Source organism: Simochromis diagramma, unplaced genomic scaffold (assembly GCF_900408965.1).
Source record: "Simochromis diagramma unplaced genomic scaffold, fSimDia1.1 OVJJ01000603.1, whole genome shotgun sequence".
Classification (NCBI taxonomy): Eukaryota; Metazoa; Chordata; class Actinopteri; order Cichliformes; family Cichlidae; genus Simochromis; species Simochromis diagramma.
The window spans coordinates 22,494,112-22,508,183 of NW_024387414.1; the positions used below are offsets into that span (position 1 = coordinate 22,494,112).

The following is a 14,072-nucleotide window of genomic DNA, read 5'->3' on the forward strand; positions in this document are numbered from 1 at the left end:
GCACATTGTTGTTTAGTTCATTCCAGACTGAATGACTTGTCTTCATCATAGTAGTTTTTAAATCCCGAAGATTACTTATTAATAAGAAATCACTAACAGCTTTCAGTGGTGGTTAAAACAATTCTATCTGACTATAGCTGACAAATTTTCCAAAGGGCACAATGTCAATAAAAATGTTATAAATTCATTCAAAATTTGATTTCAGTGGAGCTTTTCACCAAGAATGAGACTGTTTCACCAAATTTTACGGCACCTATATCCGAGGTGTTAAAACGCTAATATCAATCAATAGTTTAATTTACCTTTTTTTTAAGGAGCGTGGAAAGAATGTTGAAGACATGAAAAATGAATTTTTCATAGGATTTTATGCAGTCCTGTGAAAAACTAATCACACCCCATCATTCAGTACCTTGTAGATCCACCTTTAGCACCAATAACTAAAAGTAATCATTTTCTGTGTGACTCTATCAGTCTTTCACATCAATGTGGAGGAGGGTAGGTCCACTTTTCACTTCAACATTTATGCACAGCTCTCTTGGGTTTCCACCGCAGCACTTCAGTCAGGTTAACGTTTGACTGGGCCATTGCACCGCCTTGATTCACTATTCAATTCTCTTCTATTTCAGTCATTCTGTTGTAGTTTTGCTGCTGTGCTTGGGATCATTGTCCTGTTACATCACCCAGTTTGGGCTAAACTTTAGCTGTCAGACAGATTCACATTTGACTCTAGAGTACTTGGGCATACAAAGGAGTTCATGGTCAAATGACCTCAAGGTGCCCAGGTTCTGTTGCTGCAAAACAAGCCCAAATCATCACTTCTCCACCCCCGTGCTTGACAATTGGCATTAGTAGTTTGTGCTGATATGTCGTGATTGGCTCAAATGCACCAATGTGCATTACTGCCAAACATCCCCCCCCACTTTGGTCTCATCTGTAAAAAGGATATTTTTCCAGAAGTCTTGTGGTTTAATCAGATGCAACTTTGCAAACTTTGCAGCCCTTCCAAACAGAGCAAGCTTATTCTTTTGTGGGATTCTTTTTTATTGTAGTCTCATGAAATTTAGCCATTAACATGCTAACAAAGGCCTGTAGAGTCTAAGATGTATCTCTTGGGTTTCTTTGCAGTTTCTCTGAGCATTGCACAGTCTGAACTTGGCATGAATTTGCTTGGACATTCCCTCCTGGGATTGTGTTAACACAATGAAATGCTCCAAACCAGAGAAACTGCTAAAACGTCTGCTGCTATAGAGGTGCTCACATTAGCTACTTACCCTGTGAATTCTTATGGAAGCAGTAAGGGTGCTCTTAGTTTTGCACAGGACTGCACAGAGTCCTGTGCAAAGCTTTGCAAAGCTTCGAATTACTGTACATTAGAAGTCCTGTCTGTTCCATGCTCTTTTCTCTGGCAGTCGATTTTTGATTTTACGCCATACCGCAGATGTCTTACTGTTGATCCGCCTGAAACAAGAAACAGACAAAAAAACAAAGATTTACCTCTGTTACTGCCTTCATCATAATGATTTCTTTTTGTAAGGCAAAAACAACAGGTCACACAAAGTTCTCACATGCCGAATCCATGCATGTTGTGTCCTGATTCAGAAGATTCTCTCTCTCTCTTACTTCGCTGTTTCTCCTTTTTCCTCCAGTGGATTCTCTTCAGTTTTCATCCTCCTTTGCTCTGGGAATAAGACTGACTTCTATTTATATGCTCAGATGCTGGGGAGATGCAACCCCATGGGATTTCTTTACAGCTTTTCCTGCTCACTTGCTCTCTCTCTCCCTCTCCCTCTTCTTCCCCCATGTCCTTTCTTTATTTCTTTGAGCATTTGAAGTTGAGGGTTAACCTATTTTTACATGTTGCCAATAAACCAACTAGAGCTTATAGAGTAAGCTCAATCGTCAATTATCGTTTGCCTTGTGACTTGTGATTAAACTGTAATGACCATAATTGTTCTCTTTGAGTCACTCATCCATAGCAGAAGGTGTCTGAGCAGCAGACTGATTTGTGCTGAACCTAAAATAACTTCTTCCATAAGTGCTCAGAAGGTTTCTAGAGATTTAGAGAAAATAAAAAAAAATAAAAAATCGAGCTCAAGTTCTCTCACAGAGTAAAGGCATAAATTTATACAGTACAGTATGCTGCAAACAGAAATCCCTTCTAGTAACACGATGCTCACAAAGTTTTATCCCCTAAGTGGGTTATGCATATAGTAAAGATCTGCTCAATTACACTAAAGCCAACTGAAAAACATCTTTCTCAATTGCAACCTCGACATTTACGCAGACAACTCTCGTTTAAATGCATTTTTACAGTCACACATTTACCTGATTAAAATGTCACAGAAAAGATTCCACCAGCTGGCAGGTGATTTTTTTGTGTGGACCCCCATTTCTTTAGTTTTATGATAGTTTTAGCTTTATGGCATCTTCATAACAAGATTATATTATAACAACATTATATTTTAAAAATTTCTGACATGGATATATTTTGGAGTATCTGTATCACAGAAGAATACAGTCATCTGAAGTTACAGTCTCACACAGAAATACATTTTTAAACCACTTTGAGTCTGAAGATGTGTGCATGTTGCATATTTGTCACCCAGAGTGTGCATTTTTGCAGGAGTCAGCATCAAACACCATGTTTCATGTGTGCACCATTTTTCTTTTTGCAAAAATAAATACAAGTGGTTGAGCCGCTGGACTGTGAAGCGTTGTGTCTGGGCTGAGCTCCTGCTAGAACGTTTTGGCTTCTTAACAAGATGTAAGAGTTGCCTCTGCACCCCAATGCATCCGACTCGCTATAGGGACATGTCACCTTTTTGTGAAGTGCCGCATCCAGTCTGTGGACTTCGGTATAGAATAGGTTATCTGCTTCTCTGAGCATGAGGACAATTTATGACATCAATCTGCTCCTGAATTTGTATTCCAACAATGATCTCTCAAACAGCACGCACAGCAACAGGGGGGACTGGATCTGTTAGTTTGCCAAATCATATTGTGTTGAAGCAGAGGCTTTATGAATAATTGATGGTAAATATTTGACTCTCTGCTAGGTGATTTTATGATGTCCTCAGCAGCCTTGTGTAAAATATTCCCCCAAAACTCAGCAATAATGACAAACATGATAAACAGTTGGTGTAGGTCTAGTGGTTTCTGTGACAAAAATGTCTCTCTGAGACTGAACATTACACAGGAGCTGGACAATAAAAATGTTTCCTTTTTTCCCTGTCTTACTTTTATCTTGGGTATTCCTGTGATGCCGAATGCATTTCTCTGCCCTACTTGTGATATTTCACAACAGCTATTTTACCTGAGATTGTCTACTACAAACTGCAGAGCGAGGATGTACATAAGTTCAGCTTCAGATGTTTATTTAGCTTTTCATTTGCAATTGCAGCCGTACAACTGGTTCTTTGATGCTTATATCTTTTCTCTGATGACTGAAGACACTTTTGAAATCCCTTTTGCAGTACCGACTCTAAATTCAGTGAATATATTTCAGAGTTCACCGCAGAGGCTAGAGCAGGAAATGGCCTGAATCACTTGTTTCCTCAGTCTACTGGGCTTCTTGGCCAGGCGACTCTCGGTCCCCCAGATGTGCTAGAAACATATTGTTTATTGTGTTTTTTTGCTTGCTTATGCTTCCCAAAGTGTTAATGTGTTTACAGGTTCACCCTTTTGATAAAGACACTTTTCAATAAGCCAACCAATTGGAAGAAAGTCAGTCAAATAAGTCAAGTATTTTTTGTTGATTGTAGAAACACGGTGATGGATACAGACACTTCTTATCAACAAATGCCAGTCATGTAAAAATACATCATTTTCAAGCTTTGAAGCGCTGTTGTTCTCACAGCTTTCTTATCACAGCTGACTCAAAACCCTGCACTCTTTCACTTTACCCTCAGGTCCTGCTCTGGTGGGTGTAGTCAGGAAGGACTGGGCCTCTCAAAACAGCATCGCCCTCTCTTGGTCAGAAGTGGAAAAGCCACCCTCAGACATAGTGGATTATGAAGTGAAATATTATGAGAAGGTAAACCCTTTTTGTCATATTGAATGACGTTCTTCTTCTTCTCTCAGACTATGTTTATGTACAATGTGTAATTCTCTTTGAGGCAAAAGCGTTTTTTATTGCCGTTGCTCTAGAATGCACCACAGTGAATAATTGAGAAAGCCAAACATAAGTGTAGAGCATCCATAATGTGTCATTATCCCTGCTTTGTTCACCATCTGCTCTGATAGTTAATAGGACAGAAATGATGTCTTCTGTTAAGACATTGCTGTGATAATGGGTTTATGCAAAAACACGTTTATCTCTTGTGCCATAATGTGGCTTTGTTTATCATGTTTGGCAATCTGTTTCTGCTTTTCTAGGAGCAAGAGCAGCTGAGCTACTCATCAACACGGACCAAAGCCCCCAGTGTTGTGGTGACGGGCCTCAGACCCTCGACTGTTTATGTTTTCCATGTGCGCGCTCGTACTGCTGCTGGCTACACAGCATACAGCCCCAACTTTGAGTTTACAACAGCAGCTGAGGGTATGATTGCAAGGGATGGGGCACTTGGGAGTTGTGGTTTGTATGTGTTAGGGAGGAACGGCACTGATAATCAGGCAGATTTGTTGTTCCAGATGGATTTGGAGTATGTTTTAAAACAATGCACAAGAGAGAAAGGGAGTTGGAAAGCCACAGATGTTGAGCCATCACTGTCGATTACCAACTCTATATAATCCTTGGAGACGTTTTATGATCATTCTTTGCTACGAGTCACTGAAACTCATCAGGGCTTATTGAGGCATGAGCCATTTATTTAAGTGCTTATAAGCTTCCATAAGTTCCCAGTTCTGATGGTCTGTTTAAGCATGTATGGCACCCTTTAGATGATGAATGTGTACATATTCACTTGAATATTCTCACATTTCACTATAAGAGTGAATTTGATATAAGTCTGTTGACATTATATAGTGCAACTCATAAGTCGCACAGTTCACGTTTACTTTAATTTTACAATAACTGTTGCAGAAATGTAAGAAAAGTTATCCACAAGTAAATGTTTAATATATGTGAAATGAAACATTTACATGTCAGTAAAGGAAATGTCCCTGTCTCCTGCTACTTCTTATTATTAACCAAATATATATCACCAAGCTGATACTGACAATGGATGCAAGATGAACACCGGAAAAAAAATAACAGGATGTTTTTTTGCAGTGGAAGAGAAATTTTGTTTAAAGGCAGATGTGATTAAACAGTTTTTTGTTTCTTGTGCAGTCCTGTGAAAAAATAAGTACTCGTCATGATTCAGTAGCTTGTAGAACCACCTTTAGCACCAGTAACTTGAACTAATTGTTTTCTGTGTGATTTTATCAGTCTCTCATATTGTTGTGGAGGAATTTTCTGCACACTCTTCTTTGCAATGTTGTTTTAGTTCATTGAGGTTTGCAAGCATTCATTTTTGCACAGCTATGTTAAGGCCCCAGATTTGCTGATGTGCTTGAGATCATTGCCCTGTTGCAAGAATATGATGTTATACAGAGGAATTTGTATGATGACTGCTAGATGGCCAGGTTATGTGGCTTTGCAACTAGCCCAAATCATCACCCCTCCACCACCATGCCATGGTCTGTTGGATTGTCTTCAAACATGATGCTGTGCATTATGGCCAAACATCTCCACCCTGGTCTGGTCTGTCAAAAGGACTTTGTTCCAGAAGCCTTGTAGTATGTATGTTTGGATGCAGCTTTGCAAACCTATTAGGGAGAAGAAACTTTTTCTTGTCATCCCTTTCAAACACGATACACTTGTTCAGTCTTTTTCTGATTGTAATGTCCTAAACTTTAACATCTAACATGACAACTGAGACCTGTAGCATCTGAGATGTAGCCCTTAGGATTTCACAATTCCTTTGACATTGTGCACTCTGACCTTGGGCTGACTGTCTGGGACGTTCACTCTTTGGAAGATTGTGACATTATGTTAACTCACCTGAATGCTCCAAACCTGCAAAATGCCTAAACTTCTCCTTTTATGGAGGTGACTACTCCTCCTGGTGACCCCTAGTTAAAGTGCATTTTCTTAGCAGCATCTGACAGCTGCTTACCCTCTTAAATCCTACGAAAGAGTGTACTTAGTTTTTTCACAGGACCGCACTGAGTCCTGGAAAGTGCATTTAAGACATTCATGGAGAAATAAATATCAATGACTGCCACTCACATGCAATTGATAAAAAAATAATAATAATATTTTCAATGTACAGCTGAATTTTCCATCCAATATGATGAATTCCTTGCAATCCAGCCGCATCATGCACATCTCACTCTTTTAGATTAAGATTATAATAACCTAGTCAGAACAAATCAAATGTCAAAACAGAAGCCAATCAATTCAAATCACAACAATAACTTTAAATAGGCTTTTTCATTTCAGGAGAGACAACTAATCTTTTACAGAGGAAACTTACAAAATGCCTGGATCGTTTCTTTTCATTGGGTATAAACATGGATACTGTTTTAAATTAGTAACAGAGAAACCACAGTCGGTCTGTTCAGTACATTTTGTGTCGCAAAGCAGTTTGTCCTTCCTCTGGTATCAAGTCTGGGAGGGAGAGTTCTTAATATTCAGATGAATGATCTTTCCGCCGTTTTCACCGTCACTTTGTTCTCACTTTCCTCAGATCCTGATATTGCTGATCAGGGTCAAGTTCTGGTGGTTGTCACAGCATCTGTAGGAGGTTTTTCCCTTTTGGTCATCCTTACCCTCTTCCTTTTAATCACTGGACGGTAAGACATCCCCTGTTTTTTTGTGTGCACACGCACACAGACACACACACACACACACACACCTTTTTCTCTCATAATCTCCAGAGTGAGGCCACAACCAGAAGTCTGTTAATGGACTCCTTTTTTGCCACCAAGCAGACACCCTTATTTTACAAATGGCTGAACCAATTTTCTGCCTAATTACTCAGCATGTAATGCATGTACCAGCAGTTTTCTTCATTCCATTAACCTCCCCAGGTTGGCTCACAAAGTTGTCTTCAGTCTGCCTCTGGTTCACAGCGTTTTTACCATTAGTGGCACTTATTAATAAACAATGAAAAATGGCCAGAAAATGTGGATACTCTGTCTGGATTCTGACTTAATTGTGATACAAACCGAATGATAATCTTTGATTACACAATTTGCAAACATTACATTAAGCTGAACATATCTAAACTCCAGTCTACAAAAAAGCTGAAAAAAGGATGACATCACTATCTATGTTAAAATGACTCTGTATGGGAAATGAGCCACCAACATTGTTACTTTGTTTACTTTTATCTTTGTTTGCACCTGAAATGTAGTTAAGGTATATACAGTAAATACAGTGTTTCTTTTTTTGCCAAGAATCCAGACTGGCTTGTAATTTTTTAAAGTGCTGGTGAGCAATAGTTCTCCAGACATCCTGAAAGTCTCTTATCTCTTTGGGCACTCACTGCTTTTTTACTCATTTTCAATTCATTCCTTGTACCTGAGCATTTCCAGAGTAATGTTTGGAAATTATTGTTGTTTCAAATTGACACTATAGGTGCATCTAATAATAGTAGGTTTAATGGTCAGAGGGTCATAGGTCAAGTTCTCTGCAGATCTTGTGAATGCAATAACTCAAGAACAAGATGATGTAATATTTTCAAATTGATGCTATAGGTCAGGGGTGGGGAACTCCAGGCCTCGAGGGCCGGTGTCCTGCAGGTTTTAGATGTGTTCGTGATCCAACAAAGCTGATTCAAATGCCTACATTACCTCCTCAACATGTCTTGAAGTTCGACAGAGGGCTGGTAATGAACTGATCAGGTGTGTTGACCCAGGATGTTACTTGCATCCGGCCCTTGAGGCCTGGAGTTCCCCAGCCCTGCTATAGGTGTATGTATTAGGAGCTTGAGGGATAGGCCACTTAACACTGACCTATGAGTCATTCAAGGAAAAAGTCACCTGACTCAAGAGATGAACCATGGTTGTCTCTACATATAACAGAAAACTTAGCAAAGAACCAATCTTAGATTTTTTTCTTAACTACTTTTGTTATTCTGTCACAAAAACTCATTTGTTCTCAATTTAGCCTTCAGCTGTAAAACACTGATGCATCATTGTCATCACCTGACTGGGCAGGCTGGTTGGTGAGAAGAAGGAAACAGGTTTTTTAAATTCATACCATGGGTCCATCTACTAAAAGTCTCAGACAAGTTTGAATTTCAGTGACCTCAAGACCAAGGTCAGAGGTCAACTTTTCTGAAAATTTTCTGAATGCAATAACTCAAGAGGAAGGTAAACTAGGATTTTTATACTTAGACAACATGTGCATTGACTAGGAGGCCAAGAGGTTAGCAGTGGCAGCTGCCAGTATCTTTTTATTTTATTGAATCTTTGAAGAATGTCAACGTTAACACAGTTTGAAAGGCATAACAATGTATTTTTGCAAAGACTGTTAGTTGAAAACTTGGCATTTCCTGGCACTTCCTCAAAACCCTTTAATAGAAAACTACAGCAGGTCAATAATATCTGAAAGTCCTTAAGAAATATGAAAAATAAAATCCGGCACAGACCTGACACGTGACCATAGAGATGCATCTCGCCCTTCAGTTGATCCATCTACTGTTAACTGAAGCCTCAGCAGAAATCCAGTAAAAACAGACCCGGATTTAAAAAAAAACACAGAGAATGAAACATAATCAATCATGGAATTACCTTTCCAGAGTCCAGACCTCAACAGTACTGAACATTTTGAACAGAACAAAAGACAGCCAGCATCCAAAGTAGAGCTTTCAATGTCCTTCCAGATGCCCAAAGAGCTACTCCTGAAGACTACTTAAAGAAATTACAAGAAAGTTCAGGCTGTGTTGAAGAATAAAGATGGTCATACCAAATATTCATTTTCAAGCTTTTTAGAATCATAAAATCTAAGATTTCTTATTATAGACTGTATTCCTATATATTTGTCAGTAAACTCATCCACCTATTCCCCATTTTTCTGGACAATTTGCAGAACTGTAACTGGCAATAAAAATTTTGCAGAGGTAACCAGATGTCTGCTTTAAACCTGTTATACTGTTCTGCAGAGATGATTTTCATATATAGTTGCAGCTTTTTTATGTGTGAAGTGTGAACAATACCAATCCAGAAGAGTCGCAGTGTGTGAATTCATTATCTCATTGTCTTTGAACCAGGTTTACCTGCACCCAAATATCAATAAAGTATTATCTTGTGTAAGTGACTTGTAAAGTGTGTAAATAAAGTGCAACATTTCAGAAAAATGCAATCCTATGATGACATTTTTAAAGAGCAGTCTTCTTCTTGGGTAGTTTTTGCAAAGAGGATCTAAATTGTTCTTTTTGCTGAATACAAGTGCTTGATTGTCAATTGAGTCCGAATCTGTGGAGCCTTGAAAGTTTGAACATGTGGGGATCTGAATACTAAAATGGAAGAAAAGAAGAAGAAAAAAAGATCTAAATCAAGGAAAGAGCAAAAATTGCTCTTAAAACGAGTGATAGAAAAGAACATAATGGCATAATGTCGGTTTTCAAATAGAATTTTTTTGTAAACCAAAAGGCAGATTATGTGGGATCACAGAGAGAAGCCAAATGGCAAAAAAGAAAAAATAGTCATGCTTCATGTTGATAATGTAAACTAATTTACCTTCATTTAGCATTTTCATTCAGATCTTTAACTGTTGTGTTAATCTGGCTTACATGTGCAGGTGTCAGGGGTACATCAAAGCTCGGATGAAATCTGAGGAGAAGAGGAGGACACGCTTTCACAGTGGACACGGTGGGTGTCTGTGTGTGTCTGTATTTAATGTGGGATTTCACACAGGTAAGATGAGTGCGGCAACATTTGTTGTAATTCCCAGGACTTTAGTTTTGCAAGAAGTTATACAAAGCGTGGTCACTGTTTGCCTTAGAGCAACAATTCTTATGCATTATGCATTTTTTATATTGTCATGAGCAGAATTTATGGACTCTCTTATTTTCTGTTGAATGAAACTCAGTTATTACAGTTCAATTCTTTGTAATTCCTGTTATGGCTCAAAAACAAAATAAGCCCAAAAGGATGCATTTAAAGACACTGGTTCATTACAGTCCATCCACGTGCTGGTAGATAGGGTGGATTGATTTGGATTTGGAGCTTGTTCAAACCTACATTAGGCAGATGTTAGTGTGCAATGAAAAAAGATCAAAGCCAAATAGCCTTTTAAAAGAACTGATTGAGGCAAAAAAAAATGAAAACTGCAAGTAATCTTAAAAAGCAATGTTACTTTTAAATTTATATTCAGGTAAGAGTCAGATATCCAGCCAATATAGGGCAAATATTAGGTTAACTGTACTTATTAAAAGAAGTTTTTTACAGTTAAAATGTCCTGCACCAATAACTACAAATCCAGGTATACACATATGTGGACTCTAAAATATATTTTTAAAACTCTAATGTCAGTCAGTAATCCAGAAAGCAGAAGATTAACCTGCAGCGCCAATGTTCCTTGTTTTTGTCGTTTTAATACTTTGAGTAAACACACACATTGCATCGTCTTACAAAATACAAAAAGAAATCCCTCTGTCTGGCTCACCATTGAGCATGCTATTGGTGAGATTTTGACTCTTAAAAATCCATTTCAAGTCCCCTCTCACTATGTTTGGGCTTTTGTCACACAGATTGGGCCTATTTTCTGTGCTAAATCACTCACAGTTTGCCAGAAACCCACTATTGGTTTTTTGACAAAACTTGCTGTTCCAGTTAATAATTACAGTGGTGCTACAATTACAGATAAAAACAGGGTTATAGATTGCCCCATAGGGAGGACGTATTATTGTGCCCTGTGTTTTACTTAGGCAATTCAGTGAGAGCTCTTGTAGGATCCGATTTGAGGCCTGCAGGGAAACAAGTTTGGCTCTCGACACAAATCTAACAATTTTACCTGTGTGTGTTTGATTGGGGATTTTTTTTATTGATCGAGAAGAGCATTAAAGACTGTGAGGAAAATATTGTAACATGCTGACATACCATTTCCTTGTCCTTTGGACACAAGGCCCATCTCTAAGTGTGCACTGCTACTGTTTGTGTGCAGGTAACTAATCTGGTTCTTCTCTATAGTGCAGCAGGTAAATGAAATTACAGGGAAATTGTTTACAGGTGATATGAGAACTAAAGTTGGTACATATACTCTTTTATGATCACTTACTTACTGTGATTAATACTGCGTGTTTGTTCTGAATCCTCTGAAGCATCCATCTAGGTTTGCATGTTAATGTTAAAAATGCATTTATGGATGGAGCTCATGCTGTACTTTGAGTGTTAGGTGAGAGTAATAAAGCACTCTAATAATTGCAGTCAGTTTACCATAGACTAAGCTGGGAAAGGATAAAACACTAATGAACTTACGACAGTCAGATTAGTTACAGGACTTACTCAGTACAACACCGCTGTGGTGCCGCCAGTCACCTCACAGCATGAGGGTTCCAGGCCTGAACCAGTCCAAGGACATGCTTGTCAGGTTATCGGGTGATTCTAAAGTGTCTGCTGGTGTGGCGGTACATGATTATCTCTCTGTGTTAGCCGGTGAAAAAATAAGCCGTTAAAAACGTTGATGACAGAGTGCGCCAGTGTGAGAGAGCTGAGCCAAGGGTAAAGAAGCCTTCATGCACTGAATTCATAAAATTCACTCATTGGCACCAGATGAATGTTAAATATCTGAATCTAGTTGTATGTATGAGTAAAAGGGTAATCCGTCAAGCTGGACAGCACTGTTACTGGACCACTGGAGCAGCATGTAACATATTATGTGTATCTGCAGTTATCTTGTTTTACTTCAAACAAACCAGCTCTGAGGAAGTTTTCAAGTAACACATCTGACTTGTTAAAATAATTCAAAATTAAGTGTAAAACTTCCAAAATTGATCAGTTATATGACATTCTGTAGTGAAAAATGTTTTTTCATAAAATGCAAAGGATGGCCAAAGTGGAACATTTTGAAAATTTAAGTGGCTAATGGGATTTTGAAGAGGAACAAACACTCATATTTTGGTGCTTGTGTCCACATTTGATAATTATTTCAGTCATCTGCTGTGCTAATACTGCTCTCTGAGTCTTTTCCTTGATGGTGCTGGAAGTTGGACAGAGATTTTTTTCAGCAGCTTATTTAAGAATGAGTCTAATTTTATTTTATGCCAAACAGTAACAATGGCCTTGCTGATACATATGTACTTTTATGAGTCATTTCTTTCTATCCAGTAGAATGAAATCTATATGAGTCGCACCAGTTTTTTCTGTGCTATTTGTTCTTTGCTCGTGTGTGCTTGGGAGCCATCACCCAGGTGGGGGGATGCCACCAGGCTCAACAAACTGGTGGAAAAGGCTTGTTCTATTATAGAGCTGAGCTTAGACACCCTGGAGACAGAGGTGGGTAGACGAAGCCTTCAAGCTTCCACAACACAAGCTGACGCAGCTATAAAGTACATTTAGTCCCAAGCTCATCTGCTTGAGGTGTACCACGGACAACTTCCAGTTATCATTCGTGCCAGTCATAATGCACACCACTGCAGCAGCATCCCCAGCCTCAGCCAGAGAGGAAGATGCAGAATTCTAACTGTCTGCAATGTCTTTTTATACTGCTCTGGGGAATTTTTTTTCCAGCTCTTTCTTTCTCTTTTCCTGCCCCCTTTTCCATCCCTTGACAAAATAACAGAAAAACCTCACAATATACAAGAAGCAAATAGTCGACCAATTATGGACTAACACAGTTGAATAAAGAATCACCTTCTCTTGCACAGTCTGGCTTCAGTATAACAGAATATCCTGCAGGCTTAGAGAAGCCAGATAATGACTTTATGCTTGCAAATGCTTCAGGTTTTGAATAGATTAAGAAAATATGCACTCTGGTTGATAAAACTAATACCTGTTTGGGAAGAAAGTTTTCTCATGCAAGTCATGCAGGATGAGAATTTCATAATCAAATAACCTATCATTCAACGTCTCAGTCTGAGACAAAGTTAAGAGATCTTTTATACCCTCCTGGACCTGATTAGATAATGTTAGATATGAGAATTTCCATACCTTATGTGTAAAAATCAATCATTCACTCAATCAATAAAAATTATCATTTTTTTCCTGGGCAGAATTCATCTTTAGTTCAGTTTGCGTTTAAAAACCCTTTAACAATCTCTTCTGAGCACATGTGTTTAACACTGTTCTCTCTGTCTGGTTGTGTGTCCTTGTTGTGGAGAAATGTGTAAGAACTTTATCCTACTTGTACTCATGTATCAAAGCAGTTCAACCTCATTTCTAACTTTTATGTGCTACTCCACAATATACATAAAATAATACATTATATTGTCTGTTTCTCTTCTAGTCCCATTTTCTGGAATAAAGACCTATGTGGATCCAGATACATATGAAGACCCCACTCAGGCTGTGGAGGAATTTGCCAAAGAGATAAACCCCTCTTACATATGCATCGAGAGGGTGATAGGCGCAGGTAAAACAACTAATACAAATCAGTAAGTCGTGACAATTCATCGGATGAAACGGATGAAATCGGACTTCAACCTGGGTGTTTTTTCCAAGAAAGTGATACGTAGGCATTTGCAAAACTTGCCAGTAATGTTTGTCTGCTATATAAAAAGAAATGCTGAAGCATATTAGTATTGGACCTTAGAGATGCTAACGCTGCAGGCTTTGAATAATGGTGTTTGATGGTTCATTAATTTGAACAGATTGTGTCGGCTTATAAACCCCTGAGTAATTATGAAGGTGCCCCCTTTCAGGGGTTTCTGTAATATGAGCTCCATCTGGTGGAACCCATGTGCAGTTGCATGGTTTTAAATATGTCAGACAACTAACTGTGCAGTAGGCCTAGTGGTGATGAATTTCATATATCTCCTCCAGTGATTAGGCTGCATGTCTATCTGAGTCATGTTCATTTTTATTTCGTCTGTCGTTTTCACTTTAGAGTAAGGATTCAGGAACAATACCCAGCATTTAATCTGTTTTCTAGTTTTTACTTTGAATATGTTTTATTATGTAAGTGAAAGGAAATCTACTGCGTT

At 38.6% G+C, this 14,072-nt stretch overlaps 1 protein-coding gene across 5 annotated transcripts in view; it reads left to right on the forward strand.

Annotated features, from left to right (window-relative positions):
* Positions 1 to 14,072, forward strand: part of LOC120721315 (ephrin type-A receptor 6-like) — an 80,874-nt gene that overhangs the window by 61,440 nt on the left and 5,362 nt on the right. For all 5 annotated transcript variants that reach the window (XM_040011561.1, XM_040011556.1, XM_040011557.1 and 2 more), the window contains 5 exons: positions 3,909 to 4,033; positions 4,375 to 4,537; positions 6,672 to 6,777; positions 9,731 to 9,801; positions 13,376 to 13,501. In XM_040011561.1, the coding sequence (XP_039867495.1) occupies positions 3,909 to 4,033; positions 4,375 to 4,537; positions 6,672 to 6,777; positions 9,731 to 9,801; positions 13,376 to 13,501 (591 nt within the window). The remainder of the gene's footprint in view (positions 1 to 3,908; positions 4,034 to 4,374; positions 4,538 to 6,671; positions 6,778 to 9,730; positions 9,802 to 13,375; positions 13,502 to 14,072) is intronic.